Here is a 16,191-nt window from a genome sequence, read left to right on the forward strand (position 1 = left end):
TGAAGAGACAGAGACTAACATATTTAAGTTTGCTGATGATACAAAGCTCGTTGGAAAGGTAAGCTGCGAGAAGGATGTAGAGAGGCTGCAAAGAGATATAGACAGGTTAAGTGAGTGGGCAACAAGATGGCAAGTGGAGTATAATGTAGGGAAGTGTGAAGTTGTTCACTTTGGTCATAAAAATAGAAAAGCAGAATATTTTTTAAGAGGTGTGAAACTGGCAATTGTTGATGTTCAGAGAGACTTGAGGGTTCTCGTACTAGGAACGCACAAAGTTAACTTGTAGGTGCAGCAGACTATTAGGAAGGCAAATGATACGATGGCCTTTATTGCAATGGGATTGGAGCACAGGAATAAAGAAGTCTTGCTAAATTGTAGAGGGTATTGGTGAGACTGCATCTGGAATATTGTGTGCAGTTTTGGTCTCCTCATTTATGAAAGGATATACTTGCACTGGAGGCAGTGCAGCGAAGATTTACTAAATGGGTCCCTAGGATGAAGGGGTTGTCCTATGATGAGAAGCTGAGTAAACTGGGCCTATATTCCCTGGAGTTAGAAGAATGAGAGGCAATCTAATTGAGACATACAAGAAAGGGCTTGATAGGGTAGAAACTGAGGAGTTGTTCCCACTGGTTAGGGAATCTAGAACACGGGGACACAGTCTCAGGATAAAGGATCAATCATTCAGGACTGAGATGAGGAGAAATTACATCACTCAAACGGTTATGAATCTTTGGAATTCTCTACCCCAGAAGGTTGTGGATGCTCCAACATTGAATATATTTAAGGCTGGGATAGATAGATGCTTGGTCTGGCAGGGAATCAAGGGATATGGGGAGCGGGCAGGAACGTGGAATTGAAGCCCAAGATCAGTCATGATCGTATTGAATGGCAGAGCAGGCTCGGTGGGCCATATGGTCTACTTCTGCTCCTATTTCTTGTGTTCTTATGAACAAAGAAGTGTAGAGAATCTGGGTTTCAGACACAAAAAAGTGGGGAACAAGCCGCTGATGCTGTGAAAGGGCTAAAGAATCCAAGGTTTATAAACAAGGGCTTGGATTTTAAAACACAACGAAAAATGATAAATCTGTATAGATCATTGGTTATGCCACAGTTTGAATATTTAATCCAGACTTTGGCCTGTTCTTTAGAAAGATGTTAGATTCATGGACTGGGTGCGGAAGAGATTCCAAAAGATGAAGCGGGGTGAGAGACGATATTTCTGTGCGGAGGCTTGAGGAACTTGAGCTACTTTCAACCAAACTGAAGCGGTGTGACAGACAGGGCTCATAATTAGGAAAGTTAAGAAAAAGGTGAAAAACAAACACAATTAGCACGATTGATAATTCAGTAGATAACTGAAGTGCGATATTTCAAATAATCACCAATTGAACGGAGGGAGGGTTTCGAAGATTGTTGTGTCTTTCAGCGTAGGATTGTTCGGGATGATATGACGCAACGAGAAACAGTGATGAAAACAGAATCTGTGAGCAAGTTTGAGAGACAATTGGATAAAAGTTTGAAAATGCAAAAATGAACTAAAAAAAACAAGATGTAGTGAACAGGCAGCTGATTGGGTCTGAATGGACAGTTCTTTCACAGATGCAGCAAAAGGGTTATGGGTCGAATGGCCTCTCTCTTTGTGCTGTAAAAGTTTATGGTTCAAAGACCAATACTGGCATTGAGAGTTAGAAAGACGATATAGTGAAATCTTCCTGAACAATTTTGCTTGTTGCATGTACAGCGACAAGAGAAATTCCTTCCCAGTGACGGCTCAAGAGGTCTATGGTCTGAGAAACAACCAATCCCTGACAGTCACAGTGAATAACGTCAGGTGACGACATCCCATAATAGTCCGATTGGTGAACATGGCCATCAGTCTCACACTATACGAGGAGAATGTAAAGCTCTCCCCTCTCCTCCCCCTCCTCACCATTGAGAGTCTGGGACTCGGCAGCAAGTCCTAGTCTGGAAATCAGACCCTGATTGATCCACCTTTTGTCCATCTTCACCATCATGAGCAGAAACCTCCGCAAAAACCTGTTTCCAGTTGGAGTTCTGGTGCTGTTGATGTTGTGTGAGTTTATTTATCTGACCAGACACCCTGTTTCGCCAATCTGTCAATACTTTGTGGTTGTTGAGTGATTTTGTTTTGTTCACAGACGTTCAGTGCGAGTATCAGAGCTCACACCCTTCTCGGGAAGGTGAACGGGCTGAACTGGACTGCCGACTCTCCATTGCTGCTGAGGATACCGTAGCCTGGCACAAGCAAACACTGACAGGGGCACTGATATTTATCAGCTTCATATACTAGCGGACTCAGGCTACAGGGGCTACACACTGTCCTTGGCCCGAATAGAGAAGTCCAACACCATCTCTATAGATGGCACAGTTGCCCAAGAGGCCGGACTGCATCACTGTGCCCATGGGGACACAATGAGGCAGAGAGCGGATCCAGCTGCACATTATCTTGTTGGCTGCCTTGTCTCTACCGCACCGTTAACCTTCCCCCAATCCAAGCCCTTGAAAAGTGACAGTGATATTCAGGAATGTTACTGATCCGTGTTTGAACTTCCATCTGGATAAAGTTACAACATCCTTTAGCTGTTTCTATAGATACAGTGCATTGAAAAATATTAACTAGGACGTTCTATGTTTTGTTGCAGAGCATACAGAGTAAATAGATGGACAGACATAGAACACTGCCTTTCACACACCGAGAGAGACAGAGAGAGAGATAAATAGAATGAGAGTAAGGTTGATTAATATATAGATAGATAGATAGATAGATAGATAGATAGATAGATAGATAGATAGATAGACAGTCAGTCAGAGAGGACCTCAGAGAGGAGATAGATTCTGTAATAGATAAATATGCTTGCTTGCTTGGATGGAGATGTGACTGCATTGATGCAGGAATGAATAGATAGTTGGTTGGCTGAATAAAACCAAAATACTGCGAATGCTGGAAATCTGATATAAAAGCAGCAAGTGCTGGAAATACTGAGCAGCTGTGGCAGCATCTGTGGCGAGAAAAACAGAGTTAACGTTTCTGGCCTGTGACCTTCATCAGAACTGGAAAAGGTTAGAAATGCAATAGGTTTTGAGTAAGTGAAAGTGGTTTGAGGGGAGCGCGGGAGTTGGTGTGGTAAGGGAGAAGGAGAGCAAAAGGGAATGTGTGTGATAGGGCAGGGAGCAGGAGAGCCAGACTGCATGTGTGAATGTTTTGTTTCAATGCCTGATGAACTGATTGATGGATGAACTGATGGAGAGATGGATAGATGAAAAATGCTGTTCGACAATCACATCTTTGTGATTGACTATTCTTAAAATGAGGTAGCCCCTTTATTTCATTTGTTCTGGCGCCTTCAGTCCTTCCTCATTTACTGGATCATTTTAATCTCTAAGATATCTAGAACGAACGACCTCAATTCACAAAGAGTATCCTGGAGATATCCCTGTGGCACTGATGATCCTTCTCTCCTCATGGTAATATTTTATCTCAAAGATATAAAGGTAGAATATATCTGGGTTGAGAAGGGACATTTGTAATATTTCTGAACATGTAGTGCTTTCATGTACAACAATCACTCAACATATCCTCACCCGAATTACAGCAGTAATGTAGATACATTTTTCGGTTTCCCCACATAAATACATATTCTCTGCGAGACTGGTACAGTCACACCATTCTAAAGAGCACGGATAAAAGGAGCCTGAACAGTAACTTTGCACTGTAACTGTTTACCGCCATATATCCATTGCAAGTTATTGGCCACAGTGAATTATTTCCTGTAGGTATTGCACATTGTGGTCCCAAATTCAAATGTCCTTCATTCCTTTCACCACATTCATGCACTGAATGAATTGCTCACGAGTTCGGTACTTCAGTGAGATTTATTCAGGTTGTTGGTATAGGGTCACTGTGATAAGAACCTAAGCAATAGGAGCAGGATTAGTCCATTCGGCCCCTCGAGCCTACACCTCCATTTAAGAAGATCATGGCATATCTGGTTGTGGCCTTAACTCCACTTTCTTGCCTGCCCCACCCCGTGATAACCATTGATTCCATTGTTGATCAAAAACAGAAGAACGTAAGGAATTGGAGCAAGATGGAGACATGGTTAGAGTGGACATGGTGCATCAGACGGACAGAGCTGAGCCGGTGACTTTGCTGAATATGGTGATTTCAATCACAATTTTGAATATTATTCTCAGGATAGTGCTCTATAGCATGAAGGTAATCCAGAATTCTGCTTTGCATCCGGTTGCATTTCTGTCTTAGACCTATTTAGGGTTGGGAAAAACTGCCATATGAAAGCATGTCAGTATTCAGTAACTACTTTTACGCACAAATATTTGCTCCGAATCTATACCTTGAAACCTTTCCGAATGTTCCAAAGTGCTGCAAAATGAATGATTAATATTGAGGTATAATGGTGATTTGTTTTTAGGGGAAGGGCGCCGAGTTGATCAATACCCGATTGATCCCTCTGCCTTGTATAAGAGACTCTCTCCCATAATCTAGGATTATTAATCTGGTTTGTGCACGGTTCCTATTCCCGCTCATTACCCCGCTATCAGGGGCCTACTAACAGGAACAGATAGACGGAGAGACATTTCCGGATCAATAGGTATTTCCCTCTTGCACGAGGGGAAAGGGTCAATTAAGTACCATATTCAAAACAAATGATATTTCTCAAAATTTTTGTTCATCGTGTTTCCAAACATTTGATGCTTCTCAATCCATTGATGGGTCCAATCTATTGGTAGACCCACAACCATCAAATTTCAAAAATAATTGATAGCTTGCAACCAATTGATATCTCTCGATGTATCAATGATTCCAAAGCTTTCACCACTCCCAATCGATTGATGGTTCTTAATCTATTAAAGATCACCAATTCTTTAATGATTCATAGTCCACTGTAGACAATGACCGACTTTGTCCACATGCCTTTGGATTATTTGAAGTTCTGCCTTACCTACTAAATGATACAGCACAATTCCCAGAATGGCAGAGCTATTCTGGTGTTGGATTTAAGGTCACAACCACAGTCGGTTTCTGTACTACCAGCGGTACTGTACATTACAGGGGGATACCTGAGAGCCCAGGACTCAGTCTGATTTAACATTGTATCTATATCTGAAGTTGAACTGTTGAATGCCTGGAGTTCCATTTACCTATTCTTTTTGATCGATATTTTAATTCGCAGCGACCCTAAATTGTCAGCCATAGCTCGGTTGGTAGCACTCTCTCCTCTGAGTTAGCACATTCTAGTTTCAAGTCCTGCTCCAGGACCGAGGACAAAAATTCCACTGGCAACCCCAGTGGAGTGATGCACTGGCGGCGATATTGCCTTTTAGATGGAATATGAAACTAAGGCGCTGTCTGCCCTCTCGGGTGTAAAAAATGCCCTGGTGCTATTTCGAACCAGTGCAGGGGAGTTATCCCCGGTGTCCTGATCAATATTTATCCCTCTATCAGCATCACAAAAACGGATTACCTGGTCATTAACACATTGCTGTTTGTGCAGCTTGCTGTGCGCAAAATGGCTGCCGTGTTTCCGACATTACTGCAGTGAGGACACTTCGCAAGTAGTTCATTGGCTGCAAAGCCTTTGGGACGTCGTGAAAGGCGCTACATAAATACAACGTTTTTCTTTTGTTCTTTGTATTAACAATAGATGTACAAAAAAAGAGTTTGGATTGAGCTGGTAAATCATACACTCCTGGAATGATGAAGCTGAGAAGGAGGCCAGTCAGCCTTTCAGGACTGTACCAGCTCTTTGAAACAACGATCCAATTATTCCACTACTTCCTGCTATTTCCCCGGAGCCGTGCAATTTTTATTCATTAGAAATATTTATCAAATTCCCTTTTAAAAGTTATTATTCAATCTGCTTCCACCACACTTTCAGGCAGTGCATTCCAGATCATAACAATTTGGTCTGTCATTTATCTTCCCCCTATATAGCTAGAGTCACAGAGTTATAGAGTCATTTACAGCACAGAAAGAGGCCGTTCGGCTCATCAAGAACATGCCGGAACTTTAAAGCGATTTCCAGTCAGCCCCACTCCCCCGTTCGATCTTCGTAGCCCTGCAAGTCTATTTCCTTCAAGTGGCCAACCAATTTCTTTTTGAAGTCATTGATTGTCTCCACTTCCACCGCTCTCGCGGGCAGCGAGTTCCAGGACATGACTACCTGCTGCATAAACAACTCCTTTCTCATATCCCCCTGCATCTCTTGCCACAAACCCTCAATCTGTCTCCCATAGCCCTTGTACTGTTAGTTAATGTGAACAGATGTTCCTTGTCTAACTTACCTCAGCCTGTCATAATCTTGTACATTTCTATTAAATCTCCCTTCAACCTGTTTTGTGCTAAGGAGAATAACCCCAGCTTTTCCAAACTAACGTTGTAACTAAAATCCTCCATCCCTGGAAGCATTCTGATAACAAGATGCACTGCAGCAACGCACCGAGGCTCCTCAGACAGCACCTTCTAAACCCGCGACCTCGACCACCTAGAAAGGGCTCTTTTTTATTTGGAGGGGATTGAAGCGATCCTGATCACAATAATAAAGTGATGATGAACATTAACCGGCTCTGTCTGTAACACAGCGGGGTTTGGTGTCTCTTACCGGCTGTGCTAGTCACGACGGCCCCGATCCATCCACAGCACCATAAGTGACCCACAATAACACCGCTCCCGGTCAGCCCGATACAAGAACTACCGACACCTCAATCTGCCGGCCACACATCACAAGAGTACCGGCGCTACACAATTATTCCAGGGGTCTTAGATCAATAAACAATATTTCATGTTTCACAGTCCCTGTCCGTTCAAGCTGTTCATTGTGAGACTCTGAGCTCTTCGTAAAATGGCCCAGGAACACATGCCGAAGATGGAAGCATCATAGAAATGGAGAAAAATGTCAGAAGGAGGAAATTACAATAAAACTAAACCAAATACAGCGTTACAATTCAGGACTGGGACCAGGGAATTTATATTTTAATTATACAGAGTTATTTGTTCAGGTCAGTAACACTGGGGCAATCCCAAACACACAGTGTTTGAAGTCAACACAAATTGGTACTTGGTGAGGTGTAGGGTATCAGTTAAACGGCGTGGACTACGGTTCCCGGTTCTAGCCTTTACAGCAGGATCCCATTTGGTGTTAGGGAGTTGTAACTGGCATCAGTCATTCCCAATCGCCATTTACTGACATCAATCGCGGGAAAAACATCTTCATCCGCACGCACTCTGCCTCCATGAAACCAGGAATGTCAACGGCAATAATCCAATCCCATTATAAACTAGATAGTGGGGCAAAGGGTGCGAGGTGGAACTGTGGGCTTTAACTGCAGATTAATTCCGCTTTATCATTTGTTTCTGTGATAATCTGCAGTGAGAGTTTTTCTATCGCGGGAAGCCGAGGCCCATCACTGTGTGTTTCTGTGCTCAACTTTACAGTAATAGGTGGCGGTGTCTTGAACTCTCACATCCCAAATTTCCAGCGAAAATGTCTTTTCTGCCGTAATCGTCCTCATATCAAATCGGTCTCGGCTGGAGATCCGCTCCCGCCGTGTCCCGGTCTGGGTTTGTCTGAAGAAATATCCATTCTCTTAAGTATAACCATAACCATAGTAAACACAAGTGATGGTGAGAGACTGACACGCCTTCCTGGTCACCGCTCCCGGGGTCTGTGTCACTGACTGACTGAAAGAGCCTGGAAATTAAACAGAGAGAGTTTGATGGGCCATCAGAGCCGAACCACACAACGAGGCTCAAACCCCAGACAGTGTCTGTAATTCGGATGGACTCGGGCAGCTTTATATTAAATCCACACAATGTCGGTTTGTTTGATCGGTACTCACGGGGTAAACAGACACACAGGGTGAAAACAAGGAGGATTCCCATCGTTCTGCTGTCCGGAGCTGATGGTTTATATGACGGAGAGCTGGAGACTGCAGCCCTGGCTGCTCTGGGAGACTGGACCTCAGAGCTGGACTGAAATACTTTAGGGGTTCGAGTTGATTTGCAGAGGGCAGTGTCCCGGAGATCATTGATGGGCCGCACGTTTCCCAGGTTTCCGACTGTGTATTGTGTAAATACGTGACAAGGTTAAATCGGGAACCTGCAGTTTTCTGTCGTTTCATTGGGTCTGTGAGTCTAATGCGAAATTCCCTCCCACATTAGTCTGATGTACAGGGGGTGGGGCTGGGGGAGTTGTTCTGTCAGTAGAAGCTGCCGCCCTCCTTTCCCCCACAGTAATGAGCTGGGAGGTCGCTCCATGTGTTTTTATTGGGTGGTGTTTGTTGAGGGTGGAATGTGGGCCCAGGACACTGGGAGAATCCCCCATCCCCGCTCTTATTATAATAGTGCTGGGGATTCTTTAACATCTCCCTGAACGGGCTGGTGGGGCCTCGGTTAAACGTCTGATCTGAAGGACGGCGCCTCAGACCTGGCAGCTTCCCTCAGTCCAACAACTGAGGGTCAGGTTACAATATCAGATAGTCCAGTGACATTGTCACAATCCAGGCAGATATACACAATATACACAAATAATAACCTCTCACTGTCATTTAAACACATGGTTCTTGCACACTCCCCTTCTGTGGCTAACAGTTAAAATGATGTTTCAATTCAGTAATGATTGATTTCCAGGTCTGTAATATTCAGAGTTTCCAGGTGCAGTGACAGAGAATAAAGCAGCATTCGGAAAGACCAATGGGCATTGAGGGAACTCTGTGCTTGGCTCTTGTTTTGAAGATTACTATCACTACATTGTGAAATCTGTTCATTGTGTATAAACTGTCTCTAAGCCAGCAACACACTTTGATCAATTAAACCCTGTGAACAGGCCGCGGTCCAAGGCTCTGGAATCCTGGCAGGGAGGCAGGGGAAGGGCTACTCAGTGCAAAAGGTGACTTCAAAAGGTGCACAGCCCGATGCAAATATGGCCGATGGCTTAATCGACCTGACAGCACCGCCGGATGGCCTGCGGTAGGGTTCTAATCTTCACCCAGCAACCTAACTCTGTTTGATCTGAACATCTTTAAAGAGCACTCACAAACTGTCTACCAGATACATAATTGTCGCACCTCAAGCATTTTATTTTTATTCGTTTCATCCAATTGTCTTTTACTTTTGAAAGTTACTGCTGAATTTACTTCCACTGCCCTGTCAGGCATAACAACTCTTTGCATAAAAATGTTTTTCCTCATGTCTACATCAAAAAAATTGTATTTATGTAGAAGCTTTAACGTAGTGAAGGGTTCCATCTGCAGGTAGATGCAAAGATCTTCATGAAATGTGATTCCCGCAGAGGCCAATGATGATCAGATAACATTGAGAGTTTATTCGTATTATGTCTGTTCAGTTGTTTGTTCTGTAACAACAGATACCATCTAGTATGACGGATCTATAAATCACTCCGGCAATATACAGAATCGTCGTTAGTTCACGAGTCAACTGATCGGGAAGGAAAATATCACGTGAGTCAGTTACCAGTGTGTTGATGGTGAAGCTACTGGAATTTGACAGAAAGAATTGACGCCAGAATAAACCATTACCAATCTCTCGTTTCCGGTTATCATAACCAGACAAGAATTTCAGACCCGCCCCACGTCTCTAACAGCGGAACCATTCCCCCGATAAGGCCAATGACTGTAGCCCAGTTCGGGGTGTTTCCATGCACCAGCAGCCAGTTCACCACCTACCGGTCTCACAGCATCACTGGGGACACAAGGAAGTGCGGTGAGAGCATCCTGAGACAGCAGATTATTGAGGGTGGGGATTAGAACGGGTGTCTTCAAATATTCAACTCCCCTTCTATGGAGCGGACATCGACAATGTGCCTACTCAGCATCTGGGTTGTGTGGGGGGCATTTCTGACAGGTAATTGTGGACTAAACACATTTAATCTTTTCTCTCATTTCCCAAACACAGTTTAAATTTGAATTTCAAACAGTCTTCTGTCTGATTTTTTCTCCCCTGTATCAACATGCTTTTCAGATCGGATTCATGGAGATTCTGTCACTCAGCAGCTGTCCTCAGATGTTAAGACAGAAGGAGAAGCGGTGACTTTAAGCTGTACCTATGATACTACAATGAGCGTCTATACATTGTACTGGTATCGGCAACACCCAGATGTGCAACTGGAGTTTATACTGGGGAAGGATTCTAATAACAATGAACATAAAGCAAATTTTGCTCACACCCGTTTCTCTGCTGGGCTCCAGACCATGACTAAATTCACCAGTTTAACCATCTTGGGGCTGCAACTGATTGACGCTGCCGTGTATTACTGTGCCTTCAGACTCACACTGATGGAAAGTAGTCTCACCCCTGTACAAAAACTGCCTTTGGACTGTGGGTGGGAGCTCCTGTCTGTTGGGGGTTGTATAGAATGGCGGGCAGATGCAGCCACAATGTGCCGGGCGCTGTCAGCCGCTCAAACACACGCTGAGAGGAAACCAAATTAAACTCGGATCAAACTGTCACCCAACTGTTTCCAGGAGCAGCCGAGACAAAAAACAGTAGAATCCAATCGGCCAGACAGATCCAACATAGAATCGTATGTGGAGACGCCCGTCTAACCCCCACCCACAATAATCTGGCCCAGAAACACATTCTGATCAAATAAACGCTGTGAACAGGCTGTGTTCAAAGACTCCGGGAAACTAACTGGGGAGATGGGGAAAGTGCTGCTCAATATTGCAGGCAGACAGGGAAAGGGCAGCAAAGGACAAAAGTAAGTTGAAGCGCCACAAGTGGATTTGCTGAATTTCAATTTTAGCATAAAAACGATTGAAATAAACTGACAGAATTGCACAAGAGGTTCTCACCTGGTCTTGTTGAGTGTTATGTGTTTTATTGTCTCTAAAGAAGGTCCCCGTGGCTCACACTGTCGAGGCTGAATTATTGCTTCTGTTTTTCAGTGTAACAGTGCATTCTGCTGCGCACTAGTGGGAACTCACAGTGGGCCGAGCAGGGGGGTGGGGAGGAGCGGGTGGAGGGCGCAGTTGGGCGGGGGTGTTGTATGGGCTCTGTTATATCTCAGTAGCAATGTGGAACTCATGCACCAGATGGCCTGCAGCGGTTCAAGAAGGCAGCTCAGCACCACCTTCTCAAGGGCAATTAGGGATGGGCAATAAATGCCGACCTAGCTAGCGACGCCCACATCCCATGAAGCAACAAAGAAACAAATGCACATTTCCTAGGAGCAGGATTGGCTGATCTGTCAGAACTGACGACAGTTGACCACCAATCAATGACAATTACTTTCTCTGATGGTTTCGTTTTCTCTCTGAGACTTTCTCGGTGTATCTGTCTCTTCGTCTCGGTGTCTGTCTACCTGTCTCTGTCATTCGCTCTGCCACTCTCTTCGGTGTTCGATGAAAACATAGAGTTTAGAAAATCTAACTTTTTAACCAGAATCTCATTTCAACGAGTTCTCCACACAAAATAAAACAAAAGTGTTTCATTACTGCTCCATTAATAGTAGCAGTTAAGATGGATAAAAGATACAAACCGGAACTCAGGGAATAGTTGAAAATAGCAGCAGTTTCATATTATTAAAATAATTAACAGAATATAATACAATATTAATAATTATATATTATATTAATATTATTAATAGAAAGGCAGAAGCAAATGAAACCTGCGAGCGGGGCTGCCGCAGACTGTGTTGTAACAAGGAGTATCCACTTGTCAGGAACGGAATTAAATAATAATCGAGATTTCGAAAATTATACAACTCTGCCTTTCCATAGGAACTGCTGCACTTTCAAATTCATTACATATTGGGGAATACAGGCTTGGGGCAGAAGTATTGGGATAATAATATTATTCAGTAGTAAGCAAAATCTTCATACATGAAGTCGGTTTAAACCAGGGATAAATCTATGGGCAACTGGGTTGGATTGGTTCTGAATTAAGGTACAGAGAAGAAACAAAGGTTTCTGTAAATTAAAAACTAGAAAAGGGAAATGCATACAATTATGTGTAAAGCTTGGAGACAGGGTATAATAAGTAACATAAAAGCAAAATACTGCAGATGCAGGAAATCTGAAATAAAGACAAGAAATACTGGAAATACTCAGGAGGTCTGCCAGCATCTGTGGAGAGCGAAGCAGAGTTAACGTTTCAGGACAGTGACCTTTCATCAGAACTGACAAATGTTGGAAATGTAATAGGTTTTAAGCAAATAAAGCAGGGGTGGGGTTAAAGAGATAACAAAAGGGAAGGTATTGATAGGACAGAGGGTCACAGAGAATAACTGACCAGAAGGTCATGGAGCAAAGGAAAACAGAGTGTTAATGGTGTGCTGAAAGACAAAGCGTTTGTGTAGAGAGGGTGTTAACTGACAGAAAAATTAACAGCCCTGGCCCAAAGCACAAACATGAAAAAACAATGGGTAGGCACATGGTAAAAAAAAATGATGCAACAATCTAAAATAAAATAAATAAAAAAGAAAAAAACTATAAATAAAAAGAGGGGCCCGCCTTGCTCTGAAATTATTGAACTCAATGTTCAGTCTGGCAGGCTGTAGTGTGCCTAATCGGTAAATGAGATGCTTCCTCGAGCATATGTTGATGTTCACTGGAACACTGCAGCAAGCCCAGGACAGATATGTGAACATGAGAGCAGGGCTGTGTGTTGAAATGGCAAGCAACTGGAAGCTTGGGGTCATGCTTTCGGACTGAACAGAGGTGTTCCACAAAGCAGTCACCTAATCTGTGTTTGGTTTCCCTGAAGTAGAGGAGAACACATTGTGAGTAGCAAATACAGTGTACTAAAGTGATAGAAGTACACTCACAAATCGGCAAAATAATGGAAGGTGTCATTGACAATGCTATCAAGTGGCACTTAGCAATAAACTTCTCACCGTGCTCAGTTTGTACTGCAGCAGGAATGTGTCAGGGCCCAGAGCCTTTCCTGTATCCAGTGTCTTCAGCTGTTTCTGAACATCACGTGGAGAGAATTGAATTAGCTGAGGACAGGCATCTGTGATTCTGGGGACCTCAGGAGAAGGCTGAGATAAATCCTTCAATAAGCATCTGTGGCTGAAGATGGCTGCAGATATTTCAGTCTTGTGTATTTTTTAGTCACGTACTGGGCTCCCCATCATTGTGGATGAGGATTTTTTGGAGCCTTCTCCTCTGGCTATTTAATTGTTCAGCACCATTAACGACTAGATGTAGCAGGACCGCAGAGCTTTCATCTGATCCGTTGTTTGTGGAATGGCTTAGCTCTATTATCGCAAGCTGCTTCCACTGTTTAACATGCATGTAATCCTGTGTCGTAGCTTCAACAGGTTGTCACCTTATTTTTAAATTTTTCGAGAGCCAGCTGGAAGGAGTTGGGTTTGGCAGTCGCAAAAGGCCCCTATCTGCGGCCTGGGCCATGCTGCACTCTGGGAGACCGGGCCACACATGCGCACATCCACGACCGGTTTAAACACGGCTTTTTATGTTCTCGCGCAGACCAAACTTTCACTTTTATAGGTTAATCTCGTGGGGTTATTTTGATGGAAACTGAGGTCAGCTTTTCTTTTAGTCGAGTTGTTCTTTTAAATAAACGACAAACTTAAGCACTGTATGGTGTTCCACAAACTTGGGGACGCTGGTTTGCCTTGCATTGATTGACGCCACAATGCTTTCCTCAAGTCACATGATTGTCAGATCCCTGGGGTGATGTTGAGTTCAGGGAGATGGTATCAGAGGAAATGGAGCAGGGAGAGAGAATCTTACTGGCGATGTTCAGTGAGTTCGTGGGGGGGGGGGGGGTAATCAGAGGGAATGGAGCAGGGAGAGAGGATCCTTGGGGATGTTCAGTGAGTTCTGGGAGATGGTATCAGAGGGAATGGAGCAGGGAGAGAGAATCCCTGGGGTGATGCTTAGCGAATTCCGGGAGAAGGTACCAGATGGAATGGAACACAGCAGAGAAAAACGTCATCAGGGAAACTAGTGACAGAGGAGCACGGGTAACGGATATAGCAGAAAAAGTGGGGGCAGAAATTCGGCATGTGCATAACAGCAAATTGGAGTGCGTGTGACAGAGCAGGTGGAGACAGTGTGGCTTGTGTGTATAACAGAAAATGCAAAGATAGAATCTCAGCATCAGATAAGCCTCCGACTCCGGGAATCATTCCCAGTATGTTGCCTCTCCTTTGTCTGATAGACCCCAGGCTCTCGAAATCATCCCAGGAGTTGTGCTGCCTTTTTTGTCACATAACCTTCAGGCTTTGGAAAATCATTACCAGGGGTTGTCCTCTCTATTGCGTTAGCTGGGCCCCAGGCTGTGGGAATCATTCCAAGGGTTTGAGCTCCCTGCCTGTCAGATGGACCCCGGGCTCTTGGAATAATTTCCTGTATTTGTACTCGATGACATACTGTGTCAGATATGCAACCCGTTTCTGGTTAGTTAGTGCATTTGTTGTTCAAGATTTATTAACAATTTCAAAAGGAACATTTTGCAGAGAAGTTTTTTTTACAAAAAGGAATGAATATGATAACTGCGTGTCACATTGAGAACAGAACACATGCGGCCTGAGCTGCCAGCTATCTGTAAAACTGTAACAGACCAGTGAGAGAAAACAAGGGTTCAACATAAAGGGACGGAACCAATTGTGAATAAGGAATAGTTTCGTATTTACACATGAAGTTCAAACAAAGGTAAAACTCGAAGATACATTTACATTCTCGCCACGATTATCTCATACATTTCAAACAGAAAAACGGAAACAATGTTTATGATTTTCTCAGCTACAGATTCGGAACCATAAACTGAAGACATTTTACTTTTGGAGATTTTGTTTTCGTAGCATACAGATGTTAGAAATAGTTGAGAAAAATCCATGGCGGCTGAAGTTCAATCCATCACTTGACCTGTAAAAGAGGGATAAAAGATTGAAGCAGAGATTTCATATCCTGAGACACTCATCAGAGTTTTTTTTTTAATCTATGAAACTTTTCGAGATTTGTTAAACAGCTTCAGTCAAATTGAAGCATGAGTGGATTGAATATTCTCACCTTCACCAGAGTGACTGCAGCACTGTAGAAAATGCTCAGGAAGAACAGGATGATGAATGTGGAAGCGGTTGTCCAGATGTTGCCGCTCTCTTCCTCATTATCATCAATCCAGATGTGGTCTGAGGAATCTACAGGAATGTAGAGGAGAAGATATACTTAGATCATTAATTAGTCTAGGATATAAGATTGTTATTTTTCATTCGCACTTCTCTTCCTTAAGTTATTATTTTGTTCTCTAATTAATTTTTCAATTAATATCTATTGGTAACTTAACCACGTTGAGCATTCTATCTCTGATACTAATTCCAGAGCCGTTCTTCCTTTATGATCCTCGTTCAGGTAGTGTTGGAAAATATGTCCGTTTTTTGTTTCTTCCTTGTCAGACGCTATTTTATTTTGGATCAATTTCGTTCTACCATTAGGAATTAGGGTAAGAGATCGGATGTTCCAGAGAGAAGAGTTCCAATCTTGTTTGTTTATTTGTGATGAAAGTGATTGGCCATCATTAATTTATCTCAGCTGCTATGTGAGAACATTGCTTCATTTTGATTACAGGTCAAATATGCATAATGGAAAGTGATTGAGAGGTTGTCTGTCAAAACGTGCATTTTGAATTCTGCTTTCGTCTATAGTCTGGTGTTTTTGTTTGTTCGCTATAGTGTTTGCGTGTGTGAGTATGAGTATCTCTTGCTTCACATTACTCTGTGTTTGTGTATCCATGCCTGAGTGTGCGCGAGTGTTAGTGAGTGTGTTTATTTGTTTGTTTGCGTTCCCAAGTGTGAGCGTATTAATGTGTTTGTTTATATGTTGACGGCTATGTGTATTTGCCCATATACGTTGAGGTGTGTCAATGTGCATTGCTGTGTGTATTTAACTGACCGTGTGTGTGTGTGTGTGTATGTGTGTGTGTGTGTGTGTGTGTGCGCGTGTGTGTATGTGTGTGAATTTTTGTTTATGTATATGTTTGTATCCCCATAACTTTGTTAATTTAAGTTTCTGTGTTGATGGGTGTGTTTTTGTCCCTGTTTGTTAATGTGTGCTTATGTGTCAATGTGTTTGTTTATGTGTATCTGTGCATATGTGTGTTTGTGCCCCATAAGTGTGATAATGCGTGTTCATGTGTTGATGTCGACATTTATGTATTATTTG

At 43.2% G+C, this 16,191-nt stretch overlaps 1 gene segment (V, D, J or C); it reads left to right on the forward strand.

Moving 5' to 3' along the window:
- Nucleotides 1-9,858: 9,858 nt before the first annotated feature.
- On the forward strand, nt 9,859-10,491 carry LOC137348645 (T cell receptor alpha variable 38-2/delta variable 8-like). The segment is given in 2 exon segments: nt 9,859-9,904; nt 10,022-10,491. Coding segments are annotated over 2 exon segments (516 nt in total).
- Nucleotides 10,492-16,191: the final 5,700 nt, after the last annotated feature.

The sequence above is a fragment of the Heterodontus francisci genome, chromosome 34 (genome assembly GCF_036365525.1).
Source record: "Heterodontus francisci isolate sHetFra1 chromosome 34, sHetFra1.hap1, whole genome shotgun sequence".
Taxonomy (NCBI): domain Eukaryota; kingdom Metazoa; phylum Chordata; class Chondrichthyes; order Heterodontiformes; family Heterodontidae; genus Heterodontus; species Heterodontus francisci.